Source organism: Carassius gibelio, chromosome A5 (genome assembly GCF_023724105.1).
Source record: "Carassius gibelio isolate Cgi1373 ecotype wild population from Czech Republic chromosome A5, carGib1.2-hapl.c, whole genome shotgun sequence".
Taxonomy (NCBI): domain Eukaryota; kingdom Metazoa; phylum Chordata; class Actinopteri; order Cypriniformes; family Cyprinidae; genus Carassius; species Carassius gibelio.
The window spans coordinates 23,268,661-23,290,892 of NC_068375.1; the positions used below are offsets into that span (position 1 = coordinate 23,268,661).

The window sequence follows — 22,232 nt, forward strand, 5'->3', positions numbered from 1 at the left end:
AACAAAATCACTTTTATGACATCTCGTCTTGCTGCGACACGCAGATTTGGAGGACTGCCAGTCCTTCCTGCGACTGAAATTATCTACAGAATGTGTAGTTTTTCCTTGGAAATTACTTGGCAATTACCCCAGAGAGAAAGTGTGTGCACGTACAGGTAGACACCAGTCTGCCAGTTTGTTGACTTTTAAAGAAGACAGCTTGTTATGCTAAGATAAGTAGATAGATGTATATCTTATTATTATATTTTTACATTTACATTTAATCATTTAGCAGACACTTTTATCCAAAGTGGCTTAGAAATGAGAAACAATAAAAGCAATCAGACCAATGAGAGAAAAACAGTATACAACTGCCATGACGTGTCTCAGTCTAATGCAGTACATGTAGCTAGGGTTTTATTCTTCAAAGAATAGAATAGAATAGAATAGAAAAGGTAAGTGCTAGTTTTAGTTGGTCAAGTGCGGGTGAAAAAAAGATCTTTTAAAAGTGTCTTTTTAGATGTTTTTTTTTTAAACGATAATAAATTAATGAAATGCAAACAGATTTCTGTGTGAAGTAAACATAAATTAAATCTTGCATAAATATTGCATTGCACTGAATGTAAATATTTCCATGAGAATGAGAATTGGCTTAATAATGAATGCTTGTTTATGTATACAATACTGTTCCAAAGTTTGGGGTTGGTGATATATTGTGGAATATAATTACAGTTCCAAATAAATGTTTTATACTGTTTGACAGCAAAAAACAACTCTTTGCTGTCACTTTTGATCAATTTAAAAGATTAGTTCACTTCCAGAATAAACATTTCCTCATAATTGACTCACCCCCATGTCATCCAAGATATTCATGTCTTTCTGTCTTCATTCACAAAGAAATGAAGGTTTTTAAGGGAAACATTCCAGGATCTCCATATAAAGGACTTCAGTGGTGGCCAACAGGCTAAAGGTCCGAATCACCGTTTCAGTGCAGCTTCAAAGAGTTCTACACAAACCCAACCAAGGAGTAAGGGTCTTGTCTAGTGAAACAATCGGACATTTTCTAAAAATCCTAACATTTATATACTTTTATACAGTATATGGAGAAAAATTCTGGAATGTTTTTTCGCTCTCAAAACCTTAATTTCTTTGCGCTTAAAGAAAGACAATGAACATTCTGGATGACATGAGGTTGAATAAATTATTAGAGTTTGTTTATTCCAGAAGTGAACTAATTCTTTAATGCCTCCTTGCTGAATCAAAATATTAAGTTATTAAAAAAAATTCCAGCTAATGGTAGTGTGTCTCTGTATAAATGGTCTGAAGGCTGTACTTTCTCTGCTGTTTTGTATTCTCCCACCTTGTCAGTTTTTGAGATTTAATTTTTCTAATTTGCTTTCAGATCTGCCTGAAGGGAAAGATCCACATCTTTAAGTATTTAAACCTGCAGGCATGTCAACTGGATAAAAAACCAGACACACTTGACCTACCTTCTCTGGGAAAACGCTGCTTGCCTCAGCAGCTGACAGACAGGTACCTACACCGCTGCCTTTCATTCTCATGTCTATGCCACTTCATAAGCCCACATATATTTTAACAAGTATGCGTAACAGCTCTTTCAGAGCCTCATCAATCATACTGTCAAAATCTGTACTTTGAACTAGTGTTTTCTGCTGCGCTGATGATTCACATAAAACAAGCAAACACATTTTTATCTACCATTCATGGGTAACTGCAGACCGTACTTTGTACTTCTCCAGCTTTTCTTAATATTTCCTAGGCTAAGGGCTTTCACAGTTGTTTAAGGTCATTAGTTATTTGTACAGAATCTTTTTTTATGCAAAACATTGTATTGAATTATAAGGGTTGCTGACCCAGACAGGAATAAAAACTCTTGTATACATCAGTTGCTTCCAGTCTTCAAATTTGATTGGTCGAGCAGCATTTAAGGTCATGCAAAAATTCAGTCTATCAGCACCATTTCTGTCACTCCTCTTGTTTTGCATGATTTTACAGCGACTCTTTCTGCAGGTTTTATTGATTTGCCAGTAGGTGGTGAAAGTTTTCGTTTTAGCTGAGCACCCTCAGAAGAGGGTCTTCAGGACACATTGACATATTTATTTACATAATTACCCACTGACTGTTGTACAAAAGGGTTGAATCCTCCGAGTGTGATATTGCTTTATCGTTTCATTGAATAGATCCTCGTCTAATGCTATAGTGAAGGGAAATGATGTTGTGTGTCACTTTGTGTCTTTGTTAAATGTTTATATGTTTGTTTGTTTAGTATGGAAGATTTCTATCCAAGTAAAAACCATGGCCCTGACTCGGGTATTGGCAGTGATAATGGTGACAAAAGACTGTCGGCTACAGAGGTGAACACACATATACATACATCTGTCATGCACACTCAAACAGGCTGTTTCACTTGATAAAATGGGGGAAATGTTTTGCCCGTTCTACGAGGCAACCAAACAAGAAATTGGGGTGGGGTGTGCTAAGCTCATAATTTGGTGGGTTGGGCCCACTTGTGGAAACTGGCCTAACCTGGATGTTAAAGAAAAGTGATCTTATAGATTAATTATATTAGGTGGGAGTTACAGAAGTAGCAGTTAAATTACTAGAAGTAAATCTCTTTTAGTCAGTTTGCCAGAGGTCATCTCTCTCTCTTCTGTTTTGATCCACAGCCATCTGATGATGACACCATGAGTCTCCATTCTCAAGTGTCTGAGACGGCGCGGGCTGACGCACACATACTTCTCACAAAGCTGGACTCAAACAAAGGTGTGTTTCACCATTAGTAATATTAGCTATGATTTATTAGATACATAAATATTGACTAAACACTACTCACTGTTTTACTGAGGATGTAAAACTACAGTAAATTAACTGTTAACTAGGCCAAGACCAAATAAATTAGAATTGTCATTTCCATTGCCTTGATAAAACCTTTTGGAGTGTTGTAATGGTACAAATAAAAAATGAGTGTAATTTTAACTGTAAAATATTGTACAAAATGCTACATAAAACAAAAAAAACTTAATAGGTTAACAACAGTAAGTTCCCATACTATATACAGGGTAAAACTGTAAAAGATCTAACCAGACATTTCACGTCATTTAACAGGAAAATGCTGTTAATTGTCAAATATTTTAGAAGTAAAAAATAACAAATCAATGTATAATTTACGTTCTAAAAAACTATAAACTGATATTCACGGAATTCCCTGCTTGACATTCCACATTTTAACGTATTTTGTTTAAATAATTATGTTTCTTAGTAGTCATGTTTTTTGTCATGTTTGTTATCAGTTATGTTCATGTGGGTTTATGTTCCATCTTCTGTTGTTGAATGAAGGTTTGCATTATTTAAGTGTCCGGTGTGTTACCATGATGGTGTTTAGTGTTTGCGTTTTCGACTCTGTGCACCTTCTATATATTAGTATATACTTTAACTATTGCTGTCTCTTTTACCACCTGCATTATTATGGTGGTTTTCAGTTTATGCTAAAGATACAACACAGATTTTAGCAGCTCAAATATTCTTGTTTGTAAATTAGTTTTATACTGTAAAATTTACAGTTTTTCAGGATTTTTTTTACAAAATTATTCTGGCAACCTGCAACCACAACTGGCAAAATTATTTTGTAAAAAGTACAGATTTTTTTTGGTTTGTTTATTTTTTACATTGTGCATAGATTGTGTCTGCAACCACCGGCCACTTCAATCATTATTAATGTTACCATAAATAAGTAGTAGCTTCTTTTGAAAACATAACATCTTGCAGACCACAGTTTTGGAACAGTAATGTGCATATCAGATTGAATTTTAAGATCAGTGTATAAACAGCGAGTGACTTTTTAGGAAAAATCTAATTTTAATCTGCATTACAAACCACATAGTTATGACAGGTTAGGTTTACAGTATGTTGTTAAAAACTGTGGTTTTAGGTATATTTTTCAGGCAACAGGTTTTTGCCATCTGTCTGTACAAAGGCTTTGTGATCCATGACATTCTATCCACTGTTATCAGACACAACTATTACACTTGCAATGTGAAGACAATTTCCTGCTCTTTCGTTGTCATTACATAATGTTATAAAAGACAGTTATTGTCAGTTATTAAGTGAACAGTTCAACGAAATCAGAAATTTATTTATTTATTTATATACTACCCAAAGCCAGGATTTTTTTCAGAGAGGCTTGATGTGTGTCATGTGTCTCTGTAATTATGTTGCATAATTGACACCACGACTTGATTACAGTCAAAACAAAGCATCTATATGCAAATCACACGCCCTAGTAATTTAATAAGGCTTCTTTGTGTTTGTGAGAAGTATAGCATGTTATATTGTCAGTGTGTCTAGTTGTTTAAGTACAAAATCATTTTATATATAAAAAAAAATAAATAATATTTTTTCATCCTAATTATGTGCAGATCAGGACCAATATGACTTTATTGACCCAAACCCAGATGAAGAGGGCACTCTGTCTGAGGGAGATCTGCAGCACAATGCACCCTATGTGTCATGTTTAAAGGTACAGTCCCGTTTACATGCACATGCTCCGTTAACTCTTACCTATTATACAAAGACATGACACACCGGAGTACATGTATACAAAAAAACACTCACTAAACCACACACTGTAAAGGAGCTTCCCCTCTCTTGTCCTCAGGAGCTGGAGCGTGTTCTGAAAACACACCAAAGCAAAGACAAAGAGAACTGGAAAGAAGAGTCTGGGTGAGTCTCCTGGTGTTTTATGGGAGATAGTATGCAGCAACATTCCCATGCAAAAAAACAGTATTTGTAGTTCCAAGTAATTTTCCTGCCCAGACGTAAGCTCCCATTCATTGGCACGAATAGCTTCTTTGATATACGTACTTCCTGTGCATAGTGCAAAAAAAAAAAAACAGTGGAAAAGTAGTGCTTTGGAATGCAAAAATTAATTCGTTGTGGACAAACAGGAGTCTAAATGTCATTGTGGTTTTGCGTTTTGGTTTCAGTATGTTGCAGACATCTTTGACCTTTAAAACATTAAGTTGTGCAGTTTGACAGGTAGGTGTGTGTGTCAGAGAAATGGAGGGAAAGCAAAAGTGACAAACATGAATGCATGAATCTTTTTTTATTTTTTGTTAGATTACTTAGAATAGGTGTGGCACAGTTTTCTTTGGCTTGCATCACCGTATCTTTTATAGCCATAGTCAACAAACCACTACCGTGTCTCTGATTATGCAATGCACTATGACATGGCATTATATTGTGGTGTAATTCGGGTTTTTGTGTTGTATTTGTTGTCAGTATTCCGTACCAACATCAGTTAAAGTTAACCAACTTTATTCAGTAATTCCTTTGTCAGCGGTCTCCTCTGTGTCACTCCATATCACTGTATGCTGCGTATGCTCTTCTGTGTCTTAAGCGCATCCTTGTGGAGTGGAAGACACAGAAGAGTGTCATATTAGTTTAACAAATTAGTATACGATATGAACAGTGGTAAATGTTTAAAGTTCAAGTGTGCAGTATGAATGCCATCTTCATATTTGTACATTGACAGCTGTTTTTTTTATTTAATGTGGGTATTTTTCTATATATGGTGTAGCAATGATGTTGTGTCACCTTACGAGCACTGTATCACTGTTACGAGCTTTGGTTGTTTTTTTTTTTACCTTGGTATTCCTAAGAAATTAACAAAAGAAGGAAGTAATGCAGTTTTATTAACCAGAAAATTCCCTTGCATTCTATTGAATTGAGTTCAGAAACACAGCAAAAACAAAACTACAATCTTTTGACATACCTCACCCAAAACCAAACCATCCATGCAGTCTAGATTATATCTAATTTAGATCCAGACTAGCAATGTAATACGCTGAGTCAGGGCAGAGCCGGCCCAAGACATACAGTAAGTGAACTAAGTGGCTGCTTAGGGCCCCCAGGGCATGTGAAATGACAGCTTGATTTTATTTATTTATTAGTTGATATATATTATGTCAGTGGACAATGGTAATAATTAAAAAATACAATATTAAATAATTAAATAATCTATGCCTACCATCGTATTCTTTCCATAGCAGCACAATAGCACTGTATGACAGATACAAATATTTTTTCAACAGACTTATAATATCCATAGACTTGTTAACTATATCGTAAACTATATGATACAGCCTGATTCTGATTGTCAGAAATGTGTAAATTAATTTGTTTTGTCATTTAAACAACATTAATGTGGATTAGACGCTGTCGTGTGGGTTTGTCAGATTAACATAAATTAACACATAAATTCACCCATTTCTCCCAAAATACATGAAAGTATGTGTCCAGAGAACTGGGAGGAAAACAGAGTAAACTGACTAATTTGATAGCAATAAAACATCATCAATTTTTTATTGAAAGAATTATTATTGCCGCTTTCCATGGAAATTTGTGTATTTAACAAACTATAAATGGCTTTTTTTGCTAGTATTGGAATGTTAATTTAAATGTCTGAAACCTTAAATAAACTTTGGGTGTGAAAACACTGAACAGTTGTGATTTAAAACACTGAGCACGTCTTTCTGTGGCTCAGCACCAGCCAAAGCGTTAAAGCAGTCAAATCGATTATAATATAACATTTTAGTCAGCTAGTTTTAGTTTTGTCATCTGTGTAAAACTTTCCTGCGTGTATATTTTTGTAATAAAAATAAGCTTCCAATATTATTGTGCCTCCAGTTGGCTAGTTATAGATTTAGAGTTGTTGTTTTTTATAAGATGTTGTTAAAATTACATTGTGTTCTGTAAATGCATTGTCTGCTGGTTTATTTAGCTACTTTTCAGCACACCACAGTGTTAAGTATTCCCAGTGGCGTAGCAAGTCAGCCCCGGGACCATATCCAAAAACATCCAGTTCGGTTCAATTCATCTAGGGCCTTATTGTTGATTTTTGTGAGGTAAATAAAGTTACGTGGATCGTGCTTCACAAGGTGTTTTATTTATGGTATAAATGCTGCCCACTTTCAATTTTATCATAAAATATATAGAATAAAAGTGTTTTTACCCTTTTTGCGCCAGTTGTGGCATATGAATCACTGATATTTTTTTTTCTTTAATAATTGCAGCAAGAAATAAACATGAATATTTGAATGCATGCTTAAAAAAATAAATCAGAACAATTTAATACAAACGAATGTCTCATGAAATTGATTAATCAGAATTTCAATTAGTCTAGTTTTATTGCTGTTTGTCATGTTTAATGTGAAGAATGACAGGCTGGATGCCACATACTTTCTTTTTTTTGCGGAGAATATGTGGCATTTTCACATTAACATCAAACAATATAAGATAATAATATAATATAATAATGTATATTGCGTTTTGTTAATACTGCCAGTGCACACAAAAGTAGACTCTTTGCAGTTACGAATGATGTATACTCTTACCTTTGAGCAAAAATGACAGTGTATTTTTAGTTAATACTGTTATTAAGAAAAGAAAAAAAGGGAGATATTGTGCTGGTGCCTCAAGCGTGCTTCAACTTCCACTTTCGGCACAAGCGATTAGATATGTGCCTATTAGCGCACATTTATCTATGTAAATTAGATAATGGGGGATAATGGGGTTTGGCCTCATGTGACACAGCAGACACAACAGCACTTATGTTTTGTTTATTTATTTATTTTTCTCCCTTTTATAGGATATGTTGATCTATAGTGGCGGTGGTGAAAGTAACCTCATAATGAAATCTAACTATGCATAAAAAACCTGTCTGTTTACTGATTCGTACACACATTTGCACTTTGTTGTTTCTGATGAGAGAATTTGCCAGAAAGAGGTATTCAGAAAGCGAGAGAGTGAAGGAAACACCGGCATTTTAGCGATGTCTCATCTGGACACTTATGATTTGTCATTACATTCATAAGCTCAACAGTATCGTGTGTGATTGATTATAATGCAGGAGCTTTAAAAACGCATCTTTCTCTGTCTCAGTGCCAGCCAGCAAACGCAAATTTGAATTAAGCAGCTGATGATATGACGTGCTGAAGATTGTAATCACATTGTAGAAAATATTTATCTGCTATTCATTTTTTATTTTTGGACTTTTGTAAGCTGCATTTAAAATCCACTTGGCTCAAAAATCTGAGGGTGCCCCCTCACTTTGAAAGGGCGTGATTCCTCTGATTGTAATGTCTGCTACAGCAGCTGTTAATTGGGTAGAGAGAGAGAGAAAAAGACACTGCTCAAGTCTGTCAAATTCTGACTCAGGGCAAGAATTTTGATGAGCTGTCGGAAAACGGCCGGCCCCATGGGCTCGGCGGGCCCCCAAACTACAAGGCCATGTGCACCTGCATCAGAGAGCTGCACGGGTCCGATTTTTTAAATCCGCACCCGGCCGTACCCGCAGTGCTTAAAACCGCATCCGACCCGTTTTACGACATAAGCACTAATTAAAATCCGCACCTGACCCGACCCGCTTAAAATAGAACCAACACCCAACCTGCACCCAAAATCAAATCAGTTAATCACATTTTTATTGCCAGGTCATACAGAAGTTATTTATGGAAAACTCTTTTTAAAAGATATTTGTTTTTTATACATTTTATCTTAATTTTGATCAATGTTTTATCAATCAATTGCCGTATTTAATAAATAAAAGCAAATATATAGCAGACAATGTAGCTAATAACCTTAGTGTAATTGACAGAATAAAGTATTTTGCTACCTAAAAGTTAAAGATTTTTTGTGTCACGCATGCATGCATTTCTATTTCCCTCATATTAAATATAAAACGCATGTGGACTGATATTTTTTCACTCCTTTATTAATGGAGTATAAAAACAGACGTTTCAATATATTGGTATTAAATGCATTTCTGAGAATTTATATTTCACGTTTTTACTGCAAATGTCGAAATATGTGCTCTTTGGTCCATCAGTGCTTGAGTCACTGATAACATTAGAATAAAATATCTCATAATAAAATACAAAATTGACTGATTTATGAATGTATATGCATAGTTCTCATCAGTCGGAAATACAGATAAACGCTTTCATTTGTTGTATTTTTGATCCTGAAAGAAAACAGAACAACAAAAGAGCGAATCATACCACCATCTGAGGTTGTGCTTCAAGTCAAACGCACCCATTTTTAAATCGTTCACTGCTGAGCATCGCGACAGGCGGATCTGCGCCAGAGCTCGCATGTGAATGAGTGCACAGTCATTTTCAGATGCAATAAAAAAAAAACAAAAAAACAACCCTGGATAGCCTAACGTAATGAACCCATGTTTAGACCCGTGTTTCCCCTGTGTCCGACCCGCACGCGTATCCGACACAGTTGGATATTTTTCACCCGTTTCAGCAAAATTTGCGGGCCCGTGCAGGACTCTAACCTGCATGCCCAGACGCTACGCCACTGAGTCTGCCACTTAGTACTGTTAAGAGTTTGAATGTTAAAGTACAAATAAACTAGGGTAGATAAGCAATTAAAATTTTTAATCTAATCAATTACATGATGTGGTAATTAATCGCACATCAAATTTGGAGAAATTACTCTGAAAAGATAATTTAAAGTCATTGTGCAAAGCATATAACAGAGATTTCAAGAAGTAGGTTCAACAAGAAATATTTTGTTTAGTATAATTTATTACATATACTCTTTTGGACCATGTGAGTAAATGAAGACTGAATTGTCATTTTTGGTTGGGTGAACTATAACTTTAATAATTTATTATTATTACTTTGAAAATATACAATTATGTCTTAAATGAAAATATACTCTAAATAATAAACTAAAACTGCCAGTAGGTGGTGGTAAATGTCTTAATGATTAAGTCATCGAGTCATTTATTCATTCATTTGATTCGTTCAAATGGCTTATTCATTCCGGAGTGAAGTAAATGGTTCTTTATGAATGGTTCATCAAATCATTAGGCTTGTTCGACTTGAAGCAGATCATCACCATTGGACCGATCGGTGTGTGACATCAAAGTACCTCAAGAGCTTTGAGAGCAGATGACTCCTTGTGCTTTTGAATTGCTCTTGCTGTAATTTCATGTCATACAACAAGCAGTTGGCGGTTCGGTGCCTTGCTCAAGGGCACCTCAGTCGTGGTATTGCTGGCCCGACACTCGAACCCACAACCCTAGGGTTAGGAGTCAAACTCTCTAATCACTTGGCCATGACTTCCCTGTTATTCTCTAGGCTCTATCCGCAGTAAGTTGTTGCCCTGCCTCATATTAGTCATCAATCGACTATGAAACGTCAGATGATCCACATAGGTCTGGGGCAGGGCAAGTGCGTTAATAATTTTAACACGTTATTTTTCTCCATAATTCATCTAATTAACGCATTAAATTACCAGCCCTAAAATTAACACCTGACCACACTTGTGGATTTGCTACTGTTACAATTAAAAAACGTAGAGGGGTGAAAACATGCCAGGTGGAGGCATGAGGCAAGCAACACAGCTACTAGTCTCAACCTCAGACGTCACACCCACGGACTGTTGGCAACACATCTGATACATATGGGACACAAAAGTGGAAACACTTCAGGAGTGTCGAAGTCGTCATTGGATTGGTTGAATTCTAAAGGATTTCTGCGAGACGTATTTGTCGTGTTGTTTAACGTTCTGCCTGGAAACAAAGATTCCATGGCGCCAGACCCCTTCAAGAAAGAAGAAAGCTGTGTGATGAGCGATTATCAGAATCAAGTAAAGACTGGATTTTCAAAAGTATGTGAAATATTTAAAGTCCGTGGCATAGAATCTTTAAAATATGTCCAAGAGTTTTACACACCGGTCTGTTATTGTGGCGACATTTGCACTGACTAACTAACTGTGATTGGTTGTTTGACATGTCGGTCAAATAGCCTCATGGGTGGACTTTGGCCAATGAAAGCCAATGAAAGCAATGAAAGTCTGAAGGCCTGGCTATGCAAGACTAAACAGCTTTAACAAATAAAATTGATAATCGTTGTGTTAGATTTATAGTGTGCGAATAATCAAGCACTGGTAATAATCAGTCATATTGGTGGCACTGAGGGGCCCCCAAATAAAATTCTGCTGAGGGCTGCATAAAGGCTTGGGCTAGAGTCAGGGAATGGATGTTTGTTTGTCATTTTTATTATGATAATGTCTAATGTGTTGCATTAAATGCATTCAGTAGTTATTTATTCATTTGATCATAGGTAAGCAGTAATCATATACACGTTTTATGGTAAGTGTCTAAATAATAAAGGAGGGGGAAAAGTTCACAGAAGAATGGGATGCTTTTCATCATAATAGACTCCGCACAGCAACACACATAGATGAATTCAGTATGTGACTTGTTTTTGGCTGCTACATCTGTAGGGATGTCATGATGCCAGCACACACTCCCCTCTCTAAAAACTGGCACCGGTTCACTGTAGAAGCCTTGAAAGCAGGGCTGTGCCAGTGCAAACAGAGTGTTTTGTCTATGGAATTTTTTTATTATTTTTTTTTATTTCACCTTAGATGATACACCAATGACTTGCATGCTATAAGACAAGCTTTATGCGTTTGCTTTATTTTACCTTGGTGTTCCATGAGTGTTAACATGAGAAGGACCATATCTATAATAAACTGACTTAAAGTTTGTTTAGAGGTTAAAGGTTCTGCAGGAGTTTTACATTGTAGTCGTCTTCAACCTGTTAAGCTCACAGAGTCATAATTTATTTCCAGAGAATTCCCAGATTCTTTAGTATCCAAGCGTGAATAAGAAACAACAAATACTTGTGCCATCTTGTAAATTCTGATGTAGTAGCCATACTTTCCAGTTGTGCTGTGTTCCAACAGTGTACCTTGTGGGTGCACGTGTACGATAGGTTACTAAATGAGAAGAATTCCTTGTATGGTTAAAAAGAAAGGGGTGCAGTCAAACTAGTTTTTTTTGGGGACAGATTCGCAGTCAATAAATTTACTTTTTTTTTTTTTTCTTATTAGTTAAAAGAAAAATCTTTAAGACTTTTAACAAAAACTCTGAAAGCATTTACATCACTGTTGAAAATTGCTTTAAAATTTTTTGATTTCCTTTCAACATTTAATTTCAGAGAGCAAATACCACTTGTCATAGGGGCTCTATAATGTCTTTGGAGTTCTTTGGGGCATCGGAGTCAATGTGTGTCAATTTATTGTAAAGAGGAAAACCCCTTGAGATGTAACATCTCGTTTTCGAGGGGACCTCAAAAAACAAAACAAAAACAAAACATACTTCACATACATACATAGCCTACATACTAACAAAACAAAGACAAAAGCTCTCCATCACATCAAAACCACCCATTTCATTTCCAATTCATCCTGCAAAACAGTTGCAACTGGTATCCAAATGATTAAGAAGAGACATATTAAACTGGTAGAAGGAGGAAATTGATCTAAAAGACCTAGGTAAAGCATTCCAATCAGAAGGGGCTTTAAATTTAAATGCTCTCCTCCCACTTTCCTTGGATATCTTTGGTACAGAAAATAAAAGATGGTCCGTGTCTCTTAGGCTATAAGATGTTTGGTATGGAATCAAATATTGTTTCAAATAAGATGGATAGTTTGAAAAAATGCATTTGTAAACAAACTGCAACCAGTGAAACTGCTGTCTAGAATTTAGTGAAGGAAGATTCAATGACTGATACATTTGGCAGTGATGTGTTCTAAATAGACACCTCAAAACAAATCTGCAGATACTATTATAAATCACATTCAAAGGTTTAAGATTGATATCAGCTGTGTTCTGATAAACAACATCCGCATAATCAATTATGGGCAATAATAGTTGAGTAATAATTTTTAATCTAACCTGTTTTGTAAAACAATTAATTGAGCGGTATAATATTCTTAAACTACAATTTATGTTTTTTACAATAGAATCTCGGGAGTCGAGCCAAATTTAACATGAAGAGAATTATTTTGCTTATGGAGTGCAGTTCTAGTTGCAAAAAGCATACTATAAGACTTGTTTTTATACAGCAGAAGTAAATTAGAAAAGAAAACCATGTTTGAATAAGATTAAAATCAAATTGAAGTGAGGTTTGAATCTTAGAAATATCGTAGCTGGATGTATATATAACTGTGTCATCTGCATATAGATGAATCTGACATTCTGAGCATAATTGTGGAAGATCATTTATGAAAATGGAAAATAAAAGAGGCCCTAGGGAAGAACCTTGAGGGACACCTGTTTCAATTATTTTAGTCTGGGAGAGAACATCATTAAAAGACACACTTTGACATCTGTAATGCAGATGTGAATTAAACCAGAGAACAGCTGATTTGGAAAGACCAATAGCATATAGTTTGTTGAGAAGAATATAATGATTGACCATGTCAAATGCCTTAGTGAGGTCAATAAAGATTGCACCAGTAGATGTTTTGATTGTCAACAGTTAAGAGTGCTCTTGATACACATTTAGATGTTCTTTAAAACGTGTTAATTTTTTTATGCAGTTTTTGTTTATTTTATAAAACCTTTAAGGCTGGAATGGGCTACAAAATATAAGAATCTGAACAGATTTTAAAATAGGCATCATATAACAGGAAAAACTGATCATACACTAAATGACTGAGGATCACGTATTATCAGACTTCCAAGTCAGTATGAATGCAACAAACCAATGCAGAAACATACCTTGTTGCTTGGAGATGTGTGACAAATGGAAACAATATGTATTTTAATGAAAATATGGGCATAAGTTGTGTTATGTGTTCCAGCCTTTAGTCTAACTTCTAGCTAAAATACCTTGAGATTTTTTTCACAGTTAATTGAAAGGAGATGTGCTTTGGTTTTCTCACTGACTGTGAAGTTATGGTGTTTTAAATATGGCTGGGTGACAATATATTCCAGGAAAGATGACCAAACATGCTCTGCTGCCAAAGCCGTGATAAAGTAACAGACGAAAAAGGAAGAACTCCCCCATTCTAATGACCAGGTTTGGCAATTCCAGTAATTGCAGTAAAAACAAATCTTGTCATACAGTGAGTAGAATAGTGTTCTGTCAGCTTTTTATGCAGCAGTTTTTGGAGTGTCCTTTTTTGTTCCAAAATCACAATACAATACAGATTGATTTCTTGCCCTGCACAAAGCCCAGATGTTAACCCAGTCAAAAACCTTTTTAATGAATTGGAGCAGCTGTTGAATAGATTGCTCCATCCAATGCTGCAGTGTTTGTCTCCTTCCAGTGTTTAGTTTGTCTGATGTTGTCACCACCAGGACAATTTAAGCTACCTTGGGTTGTCCAAGCAAGGGCTTCTATTGTCTGGGGTCCCTCTTGTCTAGAGGAGAAGTAGTGCCAGCACATCTGAGAGAAACCGAGAACAGCGGAGTGCCAAAGGAGTTAGCAATGCTAGGTCTCAAACGCCTTAATGGGGCCCCAAAATCCACTGAACGACTGTTGACCTTCGTCAAGTCGGATTGTCATAAAAAAGGTTCCTTCGCCCATACAATGATGATTGGAAACCATCAACCAATGGTAGAAACTAGAAAAATATCCCATCGAGACACCAGCGTTTACACAAAAATGCACATGCCATATCTGCTCAAAGGCTTTATGGTCCTGTACCATCACTCCCTGTATCATGCTAACATATGTGCCTGAACGCAGCCACTACAAGACTGCTAGCCATTAGTAAATCCGATAATAGTCCACCATAAATCAATTAAACAAATGAATGCATGCATTCATAGCCACATTCCTTTCTGTTATGATATTTCTAAACCGTCTGTTCTTCTATGAATTCCTTTAACTCCACATGGACTCAGATCTTCACTGATGAATGAAATGATATAATAGCATCTTAATTGTGCAAGTAACACGATGTAAGAATTTGACTGATTGACTAAGTTGTTTTTAAGAATTCAGCAACAACATTTTTGTCTCTCTCTCTTGGCTACTTCAGCTCCGAGAAAGAGCAGTTAACTGAAGAAGATGAGGATGACTTAAAGGAAGTGTTGGATCTGAGGAAGATTGCAGTACAGCTGCTACAACAAGAGCAACAGAACAGGTGATCTTTCATGCTAAATCACACATGGTCAACGTGTACACAGTATCTCCATCAGATTCCCTGTCGTAATATGATTAAAATGACATCTTTAATGCAAAAGTACAAAAAATAAGTGTTTTACTTGCTTGCCAAAAGTCTTTGAATTGGCTATATGGTATAAAAATGTGTTTATATAATGGGGTTGATCAAGGGTTATTGGATATTCAGGAAACCATACATTCATTAAATACTGGGATATTATATACTTCATGTAATATTATTTACTAGTTTACAGAAGATTTTATGTGTTCAAATTGCAGCTCTGAATAAGTTGTGACAAAAAAATACACAAAAACTTAAAAGAGACAATGTTACAAAAACATTCAGGGCTTTACTAAAAGCAATCAATGCTTGATGGGATAGTTCACCCAAAAGTGAAAATTCTCTCATCATTTACTCACCCTCATGCTGTTCCAAACCCATTAGATTTAGTTAGTCTTCAAAACACCAATTCAGATATTTTTAATGAAACACGAGTCAGGGCTGTACGCAGTGTTACATAAATACTGAGGTCCCAAAATTGATCTTTTTAGGGGGGTCTAGGGACATGTTGATTTCTCTGATCTACAGATATGCATTTTAGTATGTCTTAAGGCCCCAAAAACTGCATTACAGTAGCTTTGAAAACATGATATTGGACAAGTAGTGTAAGTTACTTGTCGAGCTGATTCGTAAGAAACTTAAGAGTGTTGCAACAGATGAGCCGCAAGAGAAGGAACAGGAATGGTTTTAAATAAGAAATGAATGAGAAATTTAGTAAAATAATATTCTTTATTTCATCCTTGTTCATCATTTTAGATTTTAATTATAGATATCTCAAATAGTAAATAAACATAAGCAGCATGTGGTCTATATGAGTAATTTAGTAGTTTAGTAAGTAGTTTCAGCGACTTATTTCTTTTTATTGAGAATGAGGAGATGTGTCACGGTAGCTTGCTGTCACGTGACGAATTAAGCCCGCCCACCATTTTGGGAGGATATGCTATCGGTTGCCAGGGGTAACAGTGTAAGAGCGATACAGAGACGGATACAAATTGTAACGGATTTACGGATAGAAATTACGAGAAATTATATAAATAAATACACATATATAATATAGAAATTAATAAGAAATGGAGAAGAATGCGGCAAAAGAAAAGGGTCCTTACAGGGAGAAACTTTAGAGAAACTGGCTAATATTAAAAACGTCGACCCATACGAGCTGCCTGCAGCTGAATGGAAACGAAGACCTAACGTAGACTCTTTACCACCTTGCACTTACATGGAAATAGTTAATTACTTGGTTTTTGGCATCAGTTATTACACTATGCTAGAATTCAAAAGCCTGAAATCCTTGAAAAGTTACAAGACATTCTGCTGCGGCTGGGTGCACGACTTGGTCATCTACAAGCCCCCAAACTGTGAAAACACCGTTGTACTGGCAAAGGTAAGTTGCTTCACCTTTTGTCAAGTCAAGTCACTTTTAATTATATAGTGCTTTTTACAATCCAGATTGTATCAAAGCAGATTAATAATATAATAATAATAATAACAGTAAAATAACAAAGTTTGTTTCTGCTGTAACTTACAGCAGCTCTGGATCAAACAGTGATGGCATTTAGTTCAAATGAAATGCTTTTTCCACGTAGGGAAACGAAAAAACTGTAACAAATGGTATGGTTTCCACGACAATCGTGTGAGACACTGGAGCAGTTTTTTACACAGCAGTGTTTTCCAGGCATTCTAGAATAGTGTGACAACCTCCTCTACTACCAATGTAAACAATGAAATGTGCTGGCGGGTATCCTCCCAAAATGGCGGAAAGGGGAGGAGACTCTGTCTCTGGGGGCGGGGCGCTGTGTCGTGACGACATCTCCTCATTCACAATACTGTCAGTCTGTATGGAACTTGCAAACACAGACATGGTTGTGAAATATCATCAGTCTTTTTCATCTGTGTAAATAAAGGAAGGACACATAAGGTCACAAGATTAATTAACCGAAGGCTAGCAAGAAAAATAGGTAACTGAGTTTATTAAATTAATTCACAATTTGTTAATAATTGATCTTAGGCCTTACTGTTTTATCCCTCTTCACATTGATAATTTACATGAATCATGCAAATTTTAGTTTGAAGTGGCATAATTAAACAAAAGTTTATTCAGTTTGCATCCTTGGTTATTTCTGTTGATCGTTTAACTGTTTTTCTATCATAAAACTTTAAATTTAAAATGCAGTTTTGATACTTAAATATTCCACAACTAATATTTCACTTTATGAATGACAAATGAATCATCACTCTGGAATTTGTGCTCAGCAGCCTCTGTTAATTGTAAAGCCCACCTACTTTGATTTGATTGGTCATCTCAAACATTAAGACACTGATGAGCTTTATTAAAGTTCATGAGGAAGGCAGTAATCTTAGTGCAACATCTTTGCAGCACCAAAGCAGAGGTAATTTTTGGCAATTATTATACAACTATTATTATATAAGTTTTGGGAAAAATACACTGGACCAGACCTATAGGACTTCAGTGGTGGGTGTGGCCAAAGCCACTAGAAGGCAAGCCTGCAACCTTTAGCCAAAAAAAGCATAACGGCTAATGCTAGCGCTTCCGGTTTGGAGTTCACACTGAATTTAAAAAAGAAAAAAGTTTTATAAGAGAAGTCACAGACCTTTTGCAGCAGGTAGAATACAGCTTACAGTACTTCTTATTTATTCCTGTGGTATCTGTTAACGGCGATAAAGTGTCGCACAACTCAGAAATACAGTGACTTCAAGGCTTCAATAAGTAATACAGACCTCCCAATAGTAATACAGTCCTCCCAATAGTAAGACAATCTCTGGTATGGCCATGCTGCGAGGTTCTGTCCCTCTATTGAAAGTCCAGGTAACCAAAACTTGAAGATTAACCTTATCTTATGGTTTGGAACCGACATGAGGTTGAGTAAATGAAGACCGCATTTTAAAGTTAAGTTAAACTCCTCTCTTCTGCACTCACTTTTTCAGTGTCTTTCTTTCTCTTAGGCCTTATTCTGATATCACAGCTGACTCTCATTATAATTTTTTTTCATTAAGTTACAGTGCCTATAAAAAGGATTCATACCCCTTTTTTCACTTTTTATTTTTTTTTTGTCGCAGCCTAATTTTAAACTGATTTAAATAACTTTTTTTCTACATCAATCTACATTCCATACACCATAATGACTAAGCAAAGAGAGAGAATGTGTATTCCTGTACCATGGCGCTGTAAGTTTTTCCCAAACCTTTTTCAATTTGATGGGGGTAACCGCTTCTAATGTATTAGAGAAGATAGTGCCCATATTGCTAGTCATTTCATCTAGTTCATGTGGTGTGTATTTATGGGTATGCAAATCAGTTGAGATAAATCAGGTAGGTTATTTCTGAATCTAGCTTTAGTGGTTGAACAATAGTTCTTCCTGGACTATAACGTGGAGCCATATAGGTAATATCAGTAATACGCAGAATGCATGATACATGGCTATGGTCAGTAACATTGTCACTTTGAGGTATGATATCTATATCAGTAAGATTGATTCCATGTGATATAATTAAAATGATGAGTGGGCCCGTTGACATTTTGCTTGACTCCAAAAGAGTATATTAGGTCAGTTAACGCAAGTCGTAATGCATCATTTGTATTATCAACGTGAATGTTAAAGGGGTCATATGCGTTTTAAAAAATTTTCAGGAAGTGATGTCACATAGCAGGGGGTCCTCTCTATTAGATCCTGGTCTCATGAAACGAATCTCCAGAAATATTTGATTGCGCTCTGGCTGGGCCACTCAAGAACATTCACAGAGTTGCTGTGTGCTTAGGGTCATTGTCCTCTTGGAAGGGTGAACGTTTTGACCAGTCTAAGGTTTTGAATGCTCTGGACTGGGTTTTCATTAAGACCATCTCTGCATTTTGCTGTGTTGAGCTTTCCTTGTAACTCTGATGAGTCCCCCAGTCCCTCCTGCTGAAAAACAGTTTTTCAGACCAGAGTGTCTTGTTTCTCACAATCTGAGAGTCCTTTGGGTGATTTGTTGCAAATTCCAAGTGGGTTTTCACTGAGGAGAGGATTGAGTTTGGCCACACCGCCATAAACACCAGACCGGTGGAGTGTTGCAGTGAAGTTTGTCCTTCTGTAGGTTTCTCCCATTTCCACATATGATCATAGAGCTCAACTAGAGTGACCATCAGGTTCTTGTTCACCAGTCTAACCAAAGCCCTTATCCATCGATTGCTCAGTTTGGCCAGGTGGCCTGCTGTAGGAAGAGTCCTGTTTTTTTTCTGACTTATTCCACTAAGAGTAATGGAGACTACAAGCTTCTTGTGACCCTTCAACGCAGCAGAATTTTTTCTGAACTCTTCACCAGATGTGTGGCTTCATGCAGTCATGTCTCTGAGCTGTACAGGCAGTTCTTTTGACCTCAGGGCTTGGTTTTTACTCTGATATGCATTTTCAGCTGTTAGACCTTTTACTGAGAGGTGTGTACCTTTCTGAATCATATCCATTAAATTGAATTAGCCCCAGGATAACACCACTGGAAGTGTTGTAACAGCTACAAGTTATATGAATGCTCCTGAGTGAAAGTTCAGCTGTCCCAGAAAAGGATTATGAATACTTTTGCAAAGTTGTTTCAAATCTCTTTTCGGCTTTGCCATTATGGTTTATGGAGTGTAGATTCATGTGTGACAAGTTATTTAAAGCAGTTTACCATTAAACAAAAAAAACAATATATAGGGGTATGAATACTTTTTAAAGGCACTGTACGACTATGAGAGCTTTACAAATGAAAGCAAGTTTAATCAGTTCCTTTTCAGTAAACTCATCCATGTAGTCTGCTGCTTCTGCATGAGAGGTCTGCTGTCAGGTGTTTTGAATTAATGGGATCAGACCCATCTGCTTACTAACAAATGAATCACCATATTCCTCCTCTTTCTCCTTCCATCTCCTTTTTTCCTTTTTTTCTACATCACTTCCTGCATCTCCTCCTAATCCTGGGATCTGACTGGTGCACACATGACATTTGACTCTCAGGAGGCGATCCCTAATATGTAGGGCAGAGAGTCTAATACACCGTAGAAGAGCCCCAGGGAGAGCTCACAGGTAGAAGAGATGTGTGTGTTTCTATGTGTGTGTTTATTTCAAATGATGGATGGGTGTAATTAGAAGAGGGTGTATAGCACACATCTAGTACATCTGCTCATGTGTTTACGTGTGTGTTGTTTATTACTAGTATGTTCTTGTCCAGGTTTAATAACGATGTCAAGAAGTCAAGTGTTGTAATTTCAAGGGTGTTGCAATTTTGTATTTTAATTTTCAAAAAGAAATGCTGATAACAGTGTGTTGCATGCGTGCATATTTCAAAATCGTTTCCCACATATCCTTTTGGCCAAAATTGTAGACGTGCAAATGAGCAGGACACCTTTCTTTTGAATTTCTTGGTTCGGTTCACATGTAAAAAAAGAAATTGCATTCGTTTTGAAATATTGTTTTGAATTCTAAGCCAAGTTGCGTTACAGGTCACTAGGCAGATGTCATGACTTCAGAATGCTCAGAAGCATCAGTTTCCTAGCCAATTGTTGCACACAGTTTTGTTTTTCAAACCCCATCTTTACTACTGACTGTACACATACAGTAGTCATTACGTAAGCTTTAAAATGTTTTGCATTTTCAAATTCAAGGTGCCTTCTCATATGGTTTCTGATCAGATCTTTTCTTTTTTTCAGCAGCTTTAGTCAAGCATTTTGCAATGGTAAATGTATGCACAACGGATTCATGTCAAACAAAGACATAATGGATTTTCTGATCTTTCAGGTTTCTCAGCCACTCAGGGAGTAGCACCAAACAAAGAACCCCATCTCAGACTGTTAGAAGGTATTATGATGCACACACAAACACCTCCACACACATTCCCATTTCTTGTAGTAATTTGATGTATTTACAAATAACCAACCATTCATTATGTATTCCCTAAAAGAAAAATTGGTTGTATAGAAATAAAATAACACCGAACACTTTTTTTTTACAACTTTACAAAAAGCTTCCTTTGACATTAGTTTGGTGGAAATCACAGACATGTGCTTGTTCTCGTGTGTTACAATAGTGTATTGTGTGTTATCAAAGACTCCTGTGAGAGATTTGATAAGCTTGATAACTGGATCTGTCTGCGATTCACAGGCCTGCCATATGGAATGTGTTTTAACTGGAAATGTCATCAGATAGTGAGAGAGTATGATAAAGAGTCATTATAGACGTGCAACAAAGCATCAGCAAGCAACCAATTTCACCTACAAGTTATTATAAACGCTGAATTAAAACTTTGCATTTGCACATTTCTTTTAAACCCTGAGCATTTGTAGGGTGGAGATTGATCGGTAGTTTGATCTCTGAGATCTCTTTGTTGATTGTGGGAACTCCCTTTTTTTTTCTTCATAAAATACAAAGACTGGGAGGAGATGACAGGGTGGAGAAGGTTTATATTTTGACAGTTAAACGGGTAGAGACAGGTATATATAGTACACACCTGGAAACACTGTTTTTTCCCCAAACTTGTGGGGAACTTGTGCTACGATATTTTCAGATGTGATCCTTGGAATTAATTTATTAATTAATTAATTTAGTTTGTTTTATTCAGAACTTCATTAAGGCCATGACGTACCTAATCAGTGTTGATTGAACATGCTTAATCAGCCAAGAAGCCTCAGACAGGGTTTGACTAGTGGCGTAGCCAGACCTTCAGACTAGAGGGTGACATGGGAGTGGATTTTCGAATCTCTCCCGTCCCAATCCCACGAAAAAACTGGGGGAAAATCCCATCCCATTTCAATCCCGGAAGAATGAGTCCCGTTCCCTCCCACTCTCGTCTTGTATTTTTTCTCTTTTGGCCGTAATCTGTCAGTTACAGTAAAATTTAAAGTAAATAGTTAAATAAAAATTCAAAATTGAACTGAAAACAATCTTAAACAATGCAAATTGTGCATTTGCACACATTACATTTCATGTATATCATCCATGCTAACACACACGTTTTCTATTTTTTTTTTTTCATTTGAACATGGACATTTCACTCTCTATAGATTCATTTCCGATACACTGAGTTTCGAAGTTTCTCGCTCAAGTTCATTTGTCTGAGACGGCAGAAACCACATCCTGTTTGCTTTAATTATTTTACAGAAGCACTACGTTTCGTTATTCCTGCTAATGTGCCAGAAACTGTTTCCAATTTTTTTCTGCAAAACT

The 22,232-nt window shown here is 36.3% G+C and overlaps 1 protein-coding gene across 4 annotated transcripts in view; it reads left to right on the plus strand.

Moving 5' to 3' along the window:
• The window catches only part of lrch2 (leucine-rich repeats and calponin homology (CH) domain containing 2), a 68,453-nt gene that overhangs the window by 28,763 nt on the left and 17,458 nt on the right, over positions 1-22,232 (plus strand). For 2 of the 4 annotated variants that reach the window (XM_052592608.1, XM_052592607.1), the window contains exons 6-13: positions 1,382-1,512; positions 2,267-2,354; positions 2,667-2,763; positions 4,416-4,516; positions 4,655-4,719; positions 14,857-14,961; positions 20,028-20,096; positions 20,808-20,867. In XM_052592608.1, coding sequence (XP_052448568.1) covers positions 1,382-1,512; positions 2,267-2,354; positions 2,667-2,763; positions 4,416-4,516; positions 4,655-4,719; positions 14,857-14,961; positions 20,028-20,096; positions 20,808-20,867 — 716 coding nt within the window. The remainder of the gene's footprint in view (positions 1-1,381; positions 1,513-2,266; positions 2,355-2,666; positions 2,764-4,415; positions 4,517-4,654; positions 4,720-14,856; positions 14,962-20,027; positions 20,097-20,807; positions 20,868-22,232) is intronic. The other 2 variants (XM_052592610.1, XM_052592609.1) reach the window with 1 other exon arrangement.